This window comes from Salmo salar, chromosome 09 (genome assembly GCF_965601325.2).
Source record: "Salmo salar chromosome 09, fSalSal1, whole genome shotgun sequence".
Classification (NCBI taxonomy): Eukaryota; Metazoa; Chordata; class Actinopteri; order Salmoniformes; family Salmonidae; genus Salmo; species Salmo salar.
Genome location: NC_138299.1, coordinates 138,366,507 through 138,382,850, shown reverse-complemented (window position 1 = coordinate 138,382,850; position 16,344 = coordinate 138,366,507). Strand labels below are relative to the sequence as shown.

Below are 16,344 nucleotides of genomic sequence, written 5' to 3'. Positions count from 1 at the left end.
TTTACAATTGATTTGTCAGAGGACAAACCATTCACAGAGACAAACTGATATCTTTCCGACAGATAAGATCTAAACCAGGCCAGAACTTGTCCATGTAGACCAATTTGGGTTTCCAATCTCTCCAAAAGAATGTGGTGATCGATGGTATCAAAAGCAGCACTAAGATCTAGGAGCACGAGGACAGATGCAGAGCCTCGGTCTGACGTCATTAAAAGGTCATTTACCACCTTCACAAGTGCAGTCTCAGTGCTATGATGGGGTCTAAAACCAGACTGAAGCGTTTCGTATACATTGTTTGTCTTCAGGAAGGCAGTGAGTTGCTGCGCAACAGCTTTTTCAAAAATTGTTGAGAGGAATGGAAGTTTCGATATAGGCCGATAGTTTTTTATAATTTCTGGGTCAAGATTCGGCTTTTTCAAAAGAGGCTTTATTACTGCCACTTTTAGTGAGCTTGGTACACATCCGGTGGATAGAGAGCCGTTTATTATGTTCAACATAGGAGGGCCAAGCACAGGAAGCAGCTCTTTCAGTAGTTTAGTTGGAATAGGGTCCAGTATGCAGCTTGAGGGTTTAGAGGCCATGATTATTTTCATCATTGTGTCAAGAGATATAGTACTAAAACACTTTAGTATCTCCCTTGATCCTTGGTCCTGGCAGAGTTGTGCAGACTCAGGACAATGGAGCTTTGGAGGAATACGCAGATTTAAAGAGGAGTCCGTAATTTGCTTTCTAATGATCATGATCTTTTCCTCAAAAAAGTTCATAAATGTATTACTGCTGAAGTGAAAGCCATCCTCCATTTGCGAATGCTGCTTTTTAGTTAGCTTTGCGACAGTATCAAAAAGAGTTAAATAAAGGTTAAATAAAAAAATACCTGATCATTATCATATTGTGACTCTTTTTGAATCAGTATAATTATCACTTTTCCCACTCTCCTATAGTAACAGCATCAGGGCTATTGTGTTCAGGAGCCTTTTCAAGGTGTGATCTGTTAAAGGATTTGCTGTGTGGAACAAAACAATAACTTCTCTCTACCAGTTAGCATGATTGCTCCACAAATATCCTTGTTTAATTAGTAATCAGTCATTGAAATAGTTTGGAGCTGGAATAATTGGAACATTAAAATTGATACAGTTACACCACAAAACACTTTTACAGTATATGTACACTACCGTTTAAAAGTTTGCGGTCACTTAGAAATGTCCTTGTTTTTGAAAGAAAAGCAAAAAATGTTGTCCATTAAAATAACATCAAATTGAACAGAAATACAGTGTAGTAATTGTTAATCTTGTAAATGACTATTGTAGCTGGAAACGGCACATTCTTTACATCTACATAGGCATGCAGAGGCCTATTATCAGCAACTATCACTCCTGTGTTCCAATGGCATGTTGTGTCATCCAAGTTTATCATTTTAAAAGGCTAATTGATCATTAGAAAACCCTTTTGCAATTATGTTAGCACAGAAAACTGTTGTTCTGATTAAAGAAGCAATAAAACTGGCCTTAGACTAGTTGAGTATCTGGAGCATCAGCATTTGTGGGTTCGATTACAGGTTCAAAATGGCCAGAAACAAAGAACTTTCTTCTGAAACCCGTCAGTCTATTCTTGTTCTGAGAAATGAAGGCTATTCCATGCGAGAAATTGCCAAGAAACTGAAGTTCTCGTACAACGCTGTGTACTACTCCCTTCACAGAACAACGCAAACTGGCCCTAACCAGAATAGGAAGAGGAGTGGGAGGCCTTGGTGCACAACTGAGCAAGAGGACAAGTACATTAGAGTGTCTAGTTTGGGAAACAGATGCCTCACAAGTCCTCAACTGGCAGCTTCATTAAATAGTACCCGCAAAACACCAGTCTCAATGTCAACAGTGGAGAGGCGACTCCGGGATGCTGGTACGGTCTCCAATATGCAAAGCTGAGGTTGAGTTTTTTTGTAAGCAGCCTGTTTTAATATTTCCATCAATGTTTTTACCAGGGGATGCATCATGCAAAGTTTCTAATGAATGACCAACTGTGGTTACCAATGTGTTCCACCCTCAGTCCTGCCGTAACATATCAAAGGTCTCTTTGTGAATTCAACACTTCCCTGATCCATCCTACAGGTTATACTTAAATGTGAGAGCAAAATGGGTTGTTCCAAAGAAAACAGATTGCCATACACACCTTGCCTTTCACCTGTGAACAAGGAAATCATCTCTGCCTCACATCACATAGCAGGCTATCTGGGCTGGGTTAAAAGGAGATGTGCCTGGGAAAGAAAAATATATATTTTTAAAATGCAAGAAAGAATATCCTCTTGGCTTATCAAGGTTGCCTTTATGTTATGTAAGTACCACTTATTTAATTATGTTGCATAGTAGCTGGAACCAAAGCGTTTTTGTTGTCCATCCTTTCCTTATTACTTGAATTTGTTACTGAATAAATCGACAGCATGATGACTCCGATTACAAAATAATAAATAGAGACCTTATTTGCAAACAATAATAGACCTCTGTTAAATTTTGTTACATGTTTTATTATGTATGGTTTCATTAAACTTTTAATTTGATAACTGCTAACTTTAACACAGTTGTTTCCTAGGTGATACACTTTAAGTAGACTATAGTTTATGACTCAGCTTTCCACTGTCATAAACCACATAACTGACTTAGAGGCACTTCAATCGTTCCTGTCTGAGGTCAAAGCAGTTTAAAATGAACTAATACTAAGTATTTGAATGACATTTAAAAAGTAAAGAGCAGTATGACGTTTTAGTCATGGTTAATATACTACATTGAGTGTACAAAACATTAAAAACACCTACTCTTTCCATGACATAGACTGACCAGCTGAATCGAGGTGAAAGCAATGACCCCTTATTGATGTCACTTGTTAAATCCACTTCAATCAGTGAAGATGAAGGGGGGGAGACAGGTTAAAGAAGGATGTTAAGCCTTGAGACAATTGAGACACGGATTGTGTATGTGTGCCATTCAGAGGGTGAATGATTCCCATGTGTATTGAGAATGGTACACCACCCAAAGAACATTCAGCCAACTTGACACAACTGCGGGAAGCATTGGAGTCAACATGGGACAGCATTTCGACACCTTGTAGAGTCCATACCCGAACGAACTGAGGCTGTTCTGAGGGCAAAGGGGGAGGGGGGTGTACTATTCTTTCTATTATTTATCCAGCTTATCAGCGTTCACCCAACATATTCCCCCTGTTGATGATGCTTATTATGCATTATGGTTGAACTAAGAGATTACATGTCACAATAACATTTAATTCATACTAATCAACCTAATAATGATGATACACCCCTCACTATTGTCATTGGTTGCAATAATTGCACTGTTTGTCTACACAACCTGGTTCAAGCATTCATGAAATTACCCTGAAGAAGGCACAGTGATGCCGAAACATTGGTGCTTTACCCAATTAATTACTGGGAGTTTATATATAGAGTGTGTGACTCTCTTGAAATATATACATTGTTGTTGTTGTTGTATTCACAGTTGTCACATACATTACATCCGTATCAAGTGATGCCACTACTCCCTCAACTACATCAACACCCACTTCAAGTGATTCCAACACTCCCTCAACTACATCAACAGTCACTTCAAGTGATGCCACCAATGCCTTAACCACATCAACAGTCACTTCTAGTTATGCCACCACTCCCTCAACAGTCACTTCAAGTGATGACACCACTCCCTCAACTACATCAACACCCACTTCAAGTGATTCCAACACTCCCTCAACTACATCAACAGTCACTTCAAGTGATGCCACCAATGCCTTAACCACATCAACAGTCACTTCTAGTTATGCCACCACTCCCTCAACAGTCACTTCAAGTGATGACACCACTCCCTCAACTACATCAACACCCACTTCAAGTGATTCCACCACTCCCTCAACAGTCACTTCAAGTGATGCCACCACCACCACCACGCCAACTATATCAATAGTCACTTCAAGTGATGCCACCATTCCCTCAACGACATCAACAGTCACTACAAGTGATGCCATCATTCCCTTAACTACATCAACAGTCACTTCTAGTTATGCCACCACTCCCTCACCAGTCACCTCAAGTGATGCCACCACCACGCCAACTATATCAATAGTCACTTCAAGTGATGCCACCATTCACTCAACGACATCAACAGTCACTACAAGTGATGCCATCATTCCCTTCACTACATCAACAGTCACTTCTAGTTATGCCACCACTCCCTCAACTACATCAACAGTCACTTCAAGTGATGCCACCAATGCCTTAACCACATCAACAGTCACTTCTAGTTATGCCACCACTCCCTCAACAGTCACTTCAAGTGATGACACCACTCCCTCAACTACATCAACACCCACTTCAAGTGAATCCACCACCACCTCAACCACATCAACAGTCACTTCAAGTGATGCCACCACTCCCTCAACAGTCACTTCAAGTGATGCCACCACCACGCCAACTATATCAATAGTCACTTCAAGTGATGCCACCATTCCCTCAACGACATCAACAGTCACTACAAGTGATGCCATCATTCCCTTAACTACATCAACAGTCACTTCTAGTTATGCCACCACTCCCTCAACAGTCACCTCAAGTGATGCCACCACCAAGCCAACTATATCAATAGTCACTTCAAGTGATTCCACCACTCCCTCAACAGTCACTTCAAGTGATGCCACCACCACCACCACGCCAACTATATCAATAGTCACTTCAAGTGATGCCACCGTTCCCTCAACGACATCAACAGTCACTACAAGTGATGCCATCATTCCCTTAACTACATCAACAGTCACTTCTAGTTATGCCACCACTCCCTCAACAGTCACCTCAAGTGATGCCACCACCACTTCAACTACATCAACACCCACTTCTAGTTATGCCACCACTCCCTCAACAGTCACCTCAAGTGATGCCACCACCACGCCAACTATATCAATAGTCACTACACGTGATGCCACCATTCACACAACGACATCAACAGTCACTACAAGTGATGCCATCATTCCCTTCACTACATCCACAGTCACTTCTAGTTATGCCACCACTCCCTCAACTACAACACCCACTTCAAGTGATGCCATCACTCCCTCAACTACATCAAAACCCACTTCAAGTGATTCCACCACCACCTCAACTACATCAACAATCACTTCTAGTTATGCCACCACTCCCTCAACAGTCACCTCAAGTGATGCCACCACCACCTCAACTATATCAATAGTCACTTCAAGTGATGCCACCACTGCCTTAACTACATCAACACCCACTTCAAGTGATGCCATCACTCCCTCAACTACATCAAAACCCACTTCAAGTGAATCCACCACCACCTCAACCACATCAACAGTCACTTCAAGTGATTCCACCACTCCCTCAACAGTCACTTCAAGTGATGCCACCACCACCACCACGCCAACTATATCAATAGTCACTTCAAGTGATGCCACCATTCCCTCAACGATATCAACAGTCACTACAAGTGATGCCATCCTTCCCTTAACTACATCAACAGTCACTTCTAGTTATGCCACAACTCCCTCAACAGTCACCTCAAGTGATGCCACCACCACGCCAACTATATCAATAGTCACTTCAAGTGATGCCACCATTCACTCAACGACATCAACAGTCACTACAAGTGATGCCATCATTCCCTTCACTACATCAACAATCACTTCTAGTTATGCCACCACTCCCTCAACTACAACACCCACTTCAAGTGATGCCACCACTCCCTCAACTACATCAACACCCACTTCAAGTGAATCCACCACTCCCTCAACGACATCAACACCCACTTCAAGTGATGCCACCACTCTCTCAACAACATCAACAGTCACCTCAAGTGATACTACATCAACAGTCACATCAAGTGATGCCATCACTCCCTCAACTACACCAACACCCTCTTCAAGTGATTCCACCACTCCCTCAACTACATCAACAGTCACTGCAAGTGATTCCACCACTCCCTCAACAGTCACTTCAAGTGATGCCACCACTACCTCAACTATATCAACTGTCACTTCAAGTGATTCCTCCACTCCCTCAACTACACCAACACCCACTTCAAGTGATGCCACCACTCCATCAACTGCATCAACAGTCACTTCAAATGATTTCACCACTCCCTCAATAGTCACCTCAAGTGATGCCACCACCACCTCAACTATATCAATAGTCACTTCAAGTGATGCCATCATTCCCTTAACTACATCAACAGTCACTTCTAGTTATGCCACCACTCCCTCAACAACAACACCCACTTCAAGTGATGCCACTACTCCCTCAACTACATCAACACCCACTTCAAGTGATGCCACCACTCCCTCAACTACATCAACATCCACTTCAAGTGATTACACCACTCCCTCAACTACATCAACAGTCACTGCAAGTGATTCCACCACTCCCTCAACAGTCACTAAAAGTGATTCCACCACTCCCTCAACTATGTTAACAGTCACTTCAAGTAATTCCACCACTCCCTCAACAGTCACTTCAAGTGATGCCACCACTACCACCACGCCAACTATATCAATAGTCACTTCAAGTGATGCCACCATTCCCTCAACGACATCAACAGTCACTACAAGTGATGCCATCCTTCCCTTAACTATATCAACAGTCACTTCTAGTTATGCCACCACTCCCTCAACAGTCACCTCAAGTGATGCCACCACCACCCCAACTAAATCAATAGTCACTTCAAGTGATGCCACCATTCCCTCAACGACATCAACAGTCACTACAAGTGATGCCATCATTCCCTTAACGACATCAACAGTCACTTCTAGTTATGCCACCACTCCCTCAACTACAACACCCACTTCAAGTGATGCCACCACTCTCTCAACAACATCAACCGTCACCTCAAGTGATACTACATCAACAGTCACATCAAGTGCTGCCATCTCTCCCTCAACTACACCAACACCCTCTTCAAGTGATTACATCACTCCCGCAACTACATCAACACCCACTTCAAGTGATTCCAACACTCCCTCAACCACATCAACAGTCACTTCTAGTTATACCACCACTCCCTCAACAGTCACTTCAAGTGATGACACCACTCCCTCAACTACATCAACACCCACTTCAAGTGAATCCACCACCACCTCAACCACATCAACAGTCACTTCAAGTGATGCCACCACTCTCTCAACAACATCAACAGTCACCTCAAGTGATACTACATCAACAGTCACATCAAGTGCTGCCATCACTCCCTCAACTACACCAACACCCTCTTCAAGTGATTACATCACTTCCTCAACTACATCAACACCCACTTCAAGTGATTCCAACACTCCCTCAAATACATCAACAGTCACTTCAAGTGATGGCACCAATGCCTTAACCACATCAAAAGTCACTTCTAGTTATGCCACCACTCCCTCAACAGTCACTTCAAGTGATGACACCACTCCCTCAACTACATCAACACCCACTTCAAGTGAATCGACCACCACCTCAACCACATCAACAGTCACTGCAAGTGATTCCACCACTCCCTCAACAGTCACTTCTAGTTATGCCACCACTCCCTCAACAGTCACCTCAAGTGATGCCACCACCACCTCAACTATATCAATAGTCACTTCAAGTGATGCCACCAATGCCTTAACTACATCAACAGTCACTTCTAGTTATGCCACCACTCCCTCAACTACAACACCCACTTCAAGTGATGCCACCACTCCCTCAACTACATCAACACCCACTTCAAGTGAATCCACCACTCCCTCAACTACGTCAACAGTCACTTCAAGTGATGCCACCAATGCCTTAACCACATCAACAGTCACTTCTAGTTATGCCACCACTCCCTCAACAGTCACTTCAAGTGATGACACCACTCCCTCAACTACATCAACACCCACTTCAAGTGAATCCACCACCACCTCAACCACATCAACAGTCACTTCAAGTGATTCCACCACTCCCTCAACAGTCACTTCAAGTGATGCCACCACCACCACCACGCCAACTATATCAATAGTCACTTCAAGTGATTCCACCACCACCTCAACGACATCAACAGTTACTACAAGTGATGCCATCATTCCCTTCACTACATCAACAGTCACTTCTAGTTATGCCACCACTCCCTCAACAGTCACCTCAAGTGATGCCACCACCACGCCAACTATATCAATAGTCACTTCAAGTGATGCCACCATTCACTCAACGACATCAACAGTCACTACAAGTGATGCCATCATTCCCTTCACTACATCAACAGTCACTTCTAGTTATGCCACCACTCCCTCAACTACAACACCCACTTCAAGTGATGCCACCACTCCCTCAACTACATCAACACCCACTTCAAGTGAATCCACCTCTCCCTCAACTACATCAACACCCACTTCAAGTGATGCCACCGCTCTCTCAACAACATCAACAGTCACCTCAAGTGATACTACATCAACAGTCACATCAAGTGCTGCCATCACTCCCTCAACTACACCAACACCCTCTTCAAGTGATTACACCACTCCCTCAACTACATCAACAGTCACTGCAAGTGATTCCACCACTCCCTCAACAGTCACTTCTAGTTATGCCACCACTCCCTCAACAGTCACCTCAAGTGATGCCACCACCTCAACTATATCAATAGTCACTTCAAGTGATGCCACCAATGCCTTAACTACATCAACAGTCACTTCTAGTTATGCCACCACTCCGTCAACTACAACACCCACTTCAAGTGATGCCACCACTCCCTCAACTACATCAACACCCACTTCAAGTAATGCCACCACTCCCTCAACTACATCAACACCCACTTCAAGTGATGCCACCACTCTCTCAACAACATCAACAGTCACCTCAAGTGATACTACATCAACAGTCACATCAAGTGCTGCCATCACTCCCTCAACTACACCAACACCCTCTTCAAGTGATTCCACCACTCCCTCAACGACACCAACACCCACTTCAAGTGATGCCACCACTCCATCAACTGCATCAACAGTCACTTCAAGTGAATCCACCACTCCCTCAACTATATCAATAGTCACTTCAAGTGATGCCACCATTCCCTCAACGACATCAACAGTCACTACAAGTGATGCCATCATTCCCTTAACTACATCAACAGTCACTTCTAGTTATGCCACCACTCCCTCAACAGTCACCTCAAGTGATGCCACCACCACGCCAACTATATCAATAGTCACTTCAAGTGAATCCACCACCACCTCAACCACATCAACAGTCACTTCAAGTGATTCCACCACTCCCTCAACAGTCACTTCAAGTGATGCCACCACCACCACCACGCCAACTATATCAATAGTCACTTCAAGTGATTCCACCACCACCTCAACGACATCAACAGTTACTACAAGTGATGCCATCATTCCCTTCACTACATCAACAGTCACTTCTAGTTATGCCACCACTCCCTCAACAGTCACCTCAAGTGATGCCACCACCACGCCAACTATATCAATAGTCACTTCAAGTGATGCCACCATTCACTCAACGACATCAACAGTCACTACAAGTGATGCCATCATTCCCTTCACTACATCAACAGTCACTTCTAGTTATGCCACCACTCCCTCAACTACAACACCCACTTCAAGTGATGCCACCACTCCCTCAACTACATCAACACCCACTTCAAGTGAATCCACCTCTCCCTCAACTACATCAACACCCACTTCAAGTGATGCCACCGCTCTCTCAACAACATCAACAGTCACCTCAAGTGATACTACATCAACAGTCACATCAAGTGCTGCCATCACTCCCTCAACTACACCAACACCCTCTTCAAGTGATTACACCACTCCCTCAACTACATCAACAGTCACTGCAAGTGATTCCACCACTCCCTCAACAGTCACTTCTAGTTATGCCACCACTCCCTCAACAGTCACCTCAAGTGATGCCACCACCTCAACTATATCAATAGTCACTTCAAGTGATGCCACCAATGCCTTAACTACATCAACAGTCACTTCTAGTTATGCCACCACTCCGTCAACTACAACACCCACTTCAAGTAATGCCACCACTCCCTCAACTACATCAACACCCACTTCAAGTGATGCCACCACTCTCTCAACAACATCAACAGTCACCTCAAGTGATACTACATCAACAGTCACATCAAGTGCTGCCATCACTCCCTCAACTACACCAACACCCTCTTCAAGTGATTCCACCACTCCCTCAACTACACCAACACCCACTTCAAGTAATGCCACCACTCCCTCAACTACATCAACACCCTCTTCAAGTGATGCCACCACTCCATCAACTGCATCAACAGTCACTTCAAGTGATTCCACCACTCCCTCAACTACATCAACAGTCACTACAAGTGATGCCATTATTTCCTTAACGACATCAACAGTCACTACAAGTGATGCCATCATTCCCTTCACTACATCAACAGTCACTTCTAGTTATGCCACCACTCCCTCAACTACAACACCCACTTCAAGTGATGCCACCACTCCCTCAACTACATCAACACCCACTTCAAGTGAATCCACCTCTCCCTCAACTACATCAACACCCACTTCAAGTGATGCCACCGCTCTCTCAACAACATCAACAGTCACCTCAAGTGATACTACATCAACAGTCACATCAAGTGCTGCCATCACTCCCTCAACTACACCAACACCCTCTTCAAGTTATTACACCACTCCCTCAACTACATCAACAGTCACCGCAAGTGATTCCACCACTCCCTCAACAGTCACTTCTAGTTATGCCACCACTCCCTCAACAGTCACCTCAAGTGATGCCACCACCTCAACTATATCAATAGTCACTTCAAGTGATGCCACCAATGCCTTAACTACATCAACAGTCACTTCTAGTTATGCCACCACTCCCTCAACTACAACACCCACTTCAAGTGATGCCACCACTCCCTCAACTACATCAACACCCACTTCAAGTGAATCCACCACTCCCTCAACTACATCAACACCCACTTCAAGTGATGCCACCACTCTCTCAACAACATCAACAGTCACATCAAGTGCTGCCATCACTCCCTCAACTACACCAACACCCTCTTCAAGTGATTCCACCACTCCCTCAACTACACCAACACCCACTTCAAGTGATGCCACCACTCCATCAACTGCATCAACAGTCACTTCAAGTGATTCCACCACTCCCTCAACTACATCAACAGTCACTACAAGTGATGCCATTATTTCCTTAACTACATCAACAGTCACTGCAAGTGATTCCACCACTCCCTCAACAGTCACTTCAAGTGATGCCACCACCACCTCAACTATATCAATAGTCACTTCAAGTGAAGCCACCACTCCCTCAACTACATCAAAATCCACTTCAAGTGATTCCACCACTCCCTCAACTATATTAACAGTCACTTCAAGTAATTCTACCACTCCCTCAACAGTCATTTCAAGTGATGCCACCACCACCACCACCACGCCAACTATATCAATAGTCACTTCAAGTGATGCCACCATTCCCTCAACGACATCAACAGTCACTTCTAGTTATGCCACCACTCCCTCAACAGTCACCTCAAGTAATGGCAACACTCCCTCAACTACATCAACAGTCAATTCAAGTGATGCCATCACTCCCTCAGCTACATCAACAGTCACTTCAAGTGAAGACACCACTCCCTCAACTACATCAACACCCACTTCAAGTGATGACACAACTCCCACTGCTACATCGACAGTCACAAGTGATGTCACTACTCTAAGACCAATAATGCCATCAAAAAGTGGTACTACTACAGTAATAACAAGAACCTCAACATTTGTAGCAGTATCCACTCCCTCCACTCCCTCACAGGGACTAACTTTCAGAGACACTACTTTGGTGACAACAATCGAAACCACTGTTGCAGAATGCAGTAAGATTATATGCACTCATTCTCAAAAACCATCATAAGATGATATGATTCTTAATAACAAATGTAGTAGACATAGTATAGAATTATTTATCTTTTAACTTACAAATTGATACCAAAGACTATTGAAATGTGTGAAAATATTGCTGTACATACAGATAACTATTTTATCTTTATTTGTTGTAATTTGTTTTCTGTGTCAGAAACTCTGGTGAATGTCATCAGGCTGGAGAATGTCACCAGTAAGTTAATCAGTGTGAGTTGGACAGGTATTAACCTGGACCAGCAGATAGAGTACAAGGTGAAGCTGGCGTCTGGTTCCAAATCAATCCAGAATGAGACCTCAGCCACCAAAGCTGTTTTCTCAGACCTTACTCCTGGAACCATACACACTCTGATTATTGAGTACTTATCCTGCAGTATCAAGAAAAACATTTCAGCAAACATAATCACTGGTATGTCAAAATGTTTTCAAGTAATCTGCTTAAATTCGCTAAGAACCTACTTTTGTTTAAAAAAATATATAGATCAAATGAGTACAATGGGACATTTTGTGCAAACGTCACATTTCTTTTGCTGAATGTTAATTTATCTTTTTTCTCCAAAAGCTGGAAAGGTCTATGAATCTTTCACTCGAATTCCAGGCAGAGATTTTGTGTCTGATTATACAAATCAATCCAGCAAACTTTACAAAGACTTTGTGACAAATTTTACCGTGCAGGTAAATATTCACTAAGCATTTTTTATAATTGCTTTTTAATTTGAGTCATATAATATAACCCTGTATGATTTAAATGCACATATTTCTTTAAAGGTTGAAAACAATCTCCCGAAAGGATACCAGGAGCTTATCAGGTATAAAGAAATGGTGATTGTTGTGACTGGTGTTCGCAGAGGTGTGATCGTTGACTTTGATCTGGTCACTGCTCTGGAGGTCAACCTGTCAACCTCTGACGTGCAGAAGAGCGTCATCAATGCGCTGAATTCATCTGCACTCAGAGTGGATCTGAATATCACCTCTGTAAAAGGTTCAATTCCAATAACTACGTACAATTATATTTTCTATGCTAGTTAATCAAATAAGTGATTTTGGAATAAATATTTAAGAAGTAACAGAAATATGGATGCTTTGGATCAATTGAATGATAGATTTGTATATCTAAGTATTAAGTCTACATTCATATTGCCATGTGTATTTCGTTGGTTTTTGGTAACTTAATGTATTACTTTATTACAGAGGCAGATATCTGTCAAAGAGGAGGTTACACATGCTCAAAAAATGCCACCTGTGTCAGAGAGGGACCTTCACATACATGTGGATGCAAGGCAGAATTCTACGACCAAAATCCAACCGTACCGGGTACTGACTGCAAGAGTAAGAACACTTTGTTGCTTGAAATGTGTGCTACACTTTACATTAAATAAGTACTTTATACAAGAGTAACTACCAGTGGAATAACATTTGTTATTACCCTGTAATACACTAGTAAGTACCTCCAGTTAAGCAGTATTTACCACTATTGCACTCACTATTTTGTAGGAATTATCACTCCAGGTGCAGATCCATGTAAAGGCTTGTGTTCATCACGTGCTCAGTGTGTGGTTGGTCCTAGTGGGAGCCAGGAGTGTAGCTGCTATCCTGGTTTGATAGATCCGAATCCTGTTAATCGTGGGAAGCTGTGCATAGGTACACTAACTTCCTCTGCCTCAAAATGTATCTGTGTCAGTTCCTTACTTGAGTATCTTACACATAGGTTACATTACATCTTCATGTCATCAAAATGTACCCACTCTAGATCCAGTGGACTGTTTTGATCAAGAAAAGGAACTTTGCTCATCCCAAAATCAGTGTCTTCCATCCAAGTTTCTCTGCTCACGTAAGTTCTGAAATCACACCAATTCTTCAGATCTCACATACGGTCTTCAGAGAAAGAGGAATCTGTAATACTGAGGCCTTTTTGTGCCTCTGACTGAATCATGATGACCTACCGCTTATTATAACAACTCTCTCTGCTTCCCTCAGTGGGGAATGTTTTCAAATTAACAGCAAACTTAAACTCTTGGATCTTCAATTCCTCTCTGTACGACCCAGGGAGCGATGCTTGGGCATATGCCTCTACAAAGATCGTCACAACTGTAAGTGCATAGATTTGTAATTATCATTATGTCTTAAATATGCTATCTTAAAATACTATGGTTTCTTTTCCATAACAATTTTTTGAAATAGACATCTACTTTACTATTTTTTTAAATCCAGGTTGTCCCCAGAATACGGCATGTTCTGTCAAATCCATCCTTTGACATGACAGTGGTGGGCTTTCAGAGCGGTAGTGTGGTAGTTAGGATGATGTGTGGTTTTAATGGGAATATTTCCGCTGATGACAGAACTCTCCAGACTGTTCTACAGGACACTATCTGCAAACACCTGGACATAACTGCCATAGCTACCTTGGAAAGTATGTTTAAAACGTTCGATTTTTTTGGTGTGAATTGGCATTACATGGCGATGGTGTTTGTTTTGTTCAATTAATGTATGTGACTTAGTTGTGGTTTCACTAATTTCTTCTGTTTTATTTTGTGTGGGATGCTGCTAAGCTAATATTGTCCTTTCAGTAGTTACTTATAGACATTGACCAAACATTTGTTTTTTCCCTGTAGGAGTTTCCCAGATATCAACGGCCCCGGGAGAAGGCTGGAAAGTGGCGACCATAGTCCTGGGAGTTCTGCTGGGCTTGATTTTGTTAGTCGGGGTTGTTGTTCTGATCAGCACCGCAGTGAGGAGAGCAACTAGCAAGCTGACCTCATACAACCTCCAGCACACAGAGCACAACAGAAAGGTGGTGTCCAATGACTATTTACAAGGATGTTATTCTTACCAGATGTAGTTTAGAGATAAAAAATATAAAAATATTGAATATTAATAACATTTCAATTATATATTTTGATAGAGAAAAGTATCAGCTATCACACCATGTAAAGGAACAACGTCCTAATTCTTTAATTGTTTTATAAAATGCAACTAACTGGATTGATGTCACTCCGGCAGACAAATATTTATTGTCCAACAAGTATTTAATAAAGGCCTTGATTGATTAATTCTAACATCACTGATAAGGGAATAATATGTTCAAAGTTAAATTATTAAAGAATCCAACCCTGACACGTAACCAATTAGTAATTAGTAGTTATGTAGCATGTATAACGAATAATTAAAGTACTAATCGAAGGCCCATAAGGTCTAGTAGAGGCCTCGGGACAAAAATGAAATGTGTGTGTGTGTGTTATAGTGGGCCTAAGATAACAACAAGTAGACTGTGATTGACCCGACAGCTGAGGAACTTTGAGTAACTTAGAGAAGAAAGGGAGTGACCCTAAAGGTTTTTCTAATCTCGGGGGAAAGGAACAGACAGCACTGGGTAGTGATTAACAGTGGTGAGAACTCCAGGGAGGGATACAACTCACCTACTGTTTGTGTGGAGGTATGTGCGTAAGTGGAGAGTTAGCATAAAATGAATGTCTTTGTGTAATGGACCTCAGAACATTCTCTGAATAAATCTTTTGCAGAAAGCTGAGTCCTTGCCTAATTATTCTTAACCCAGTGTCTTACAAACCTTGGGGATTAGTCAAGGCTTATTGATTGTTAATTATTATCATTGGGATAGAAAATTCCACTGACAATTAGATTATTCAAATATGCAATACAACTCTTCAAATGTATTTCTGTTTTATTTTATTGTGATAATGCTCCAAGGCTAATTTTGTTAGCATTTTGACACGTTTTTCTAGATTCAGAACATAAAACAACATTTAGGAAGCAAACAATAACCCTTAGGTCTAACACAGCAAATAAGTCAATAGTTTAAGCATATGTTGCAACAATGTTAAAATATTTTTTCGGAATATTGACAAATAGATCGCTATTAAGAGGGTTAGCCTGTCACGCCCTGACCTTAGAGAGACGTTTTATTTATCTTTTGGTTAGGTCAGGGTGTGATGTGGGGTGGGCATTCTATGTTATCTATTTCTTTGTGTTGGCCGAGTAGGGTTCCCAATCAGAGGCAGCTGTCTATTGTTGTCTCTGATTGGGAATCATACTTAGGCAGCCTTTTCCCACCTGTGTTTTGTGGGGAGTTGTTTTCTGTTTTGTTATTCTGTACCTGACAGAACTGTGCGCTTTCGTTTTTCCCTTACGTTATTTTGTTTGAGTGTTTTTTGATAATAAAAATCATGAACACTTACCACGCTGAGCTTTGGTCCACTCCTTCCGACGAAACCCATTACATAGCCATCGGTGAGTTGACAAGCCATTGACTGGGCTGACAAAGAATACTCAAAACAGCCTCTAAAAATAAAATTGAATACAAACACTTGTAAAAATATAACCATTCTATCAGATCTTTCAGCACTCTGACGGAGTTGACTTTAGACAAAGATCTGACGGAGTTTA

At 42.2% G+C, this 16,344-nt stretch overlaps 1 protein-coding gene across 1 annotated transcript; it reads left to right on the top strand.

The window, feature by feature from the left end:
- The first annotated feature begins 2,171 nt into the window (after window positions 1-2,171).
- Window positions 2,172-15,464, top strand: LOC106613003 (uncharacterized). Its single transcript, XM_045724644.2, has 11 exons — window positions 2,172-2,328; window positions 3,504-11,900; window positions 12,101-12,352; window positions 12,506-12,618; window positions 12,712-12,925; window positions 13,135-13,272; window positions 13,438-13,584; window positions 13,694-13,774; window positions 13,921-14,033; window positions 14,155-14,353; window positions 14,556-15,464. Exons 1-11 carry the CDS (start codon window positions 2,280-2,282, stop codon window positions 14,780-14,782), a joined length of 9,930 nt encoding a protein of 3,309 aa, XP_045580600.2. The 5' UTR covers window positions 2,172-2,279; the 3' UTR covers window positions 14,783-15,464.
- Window positions 15,465-16,344: the final 880 nt, after the last annotated feature.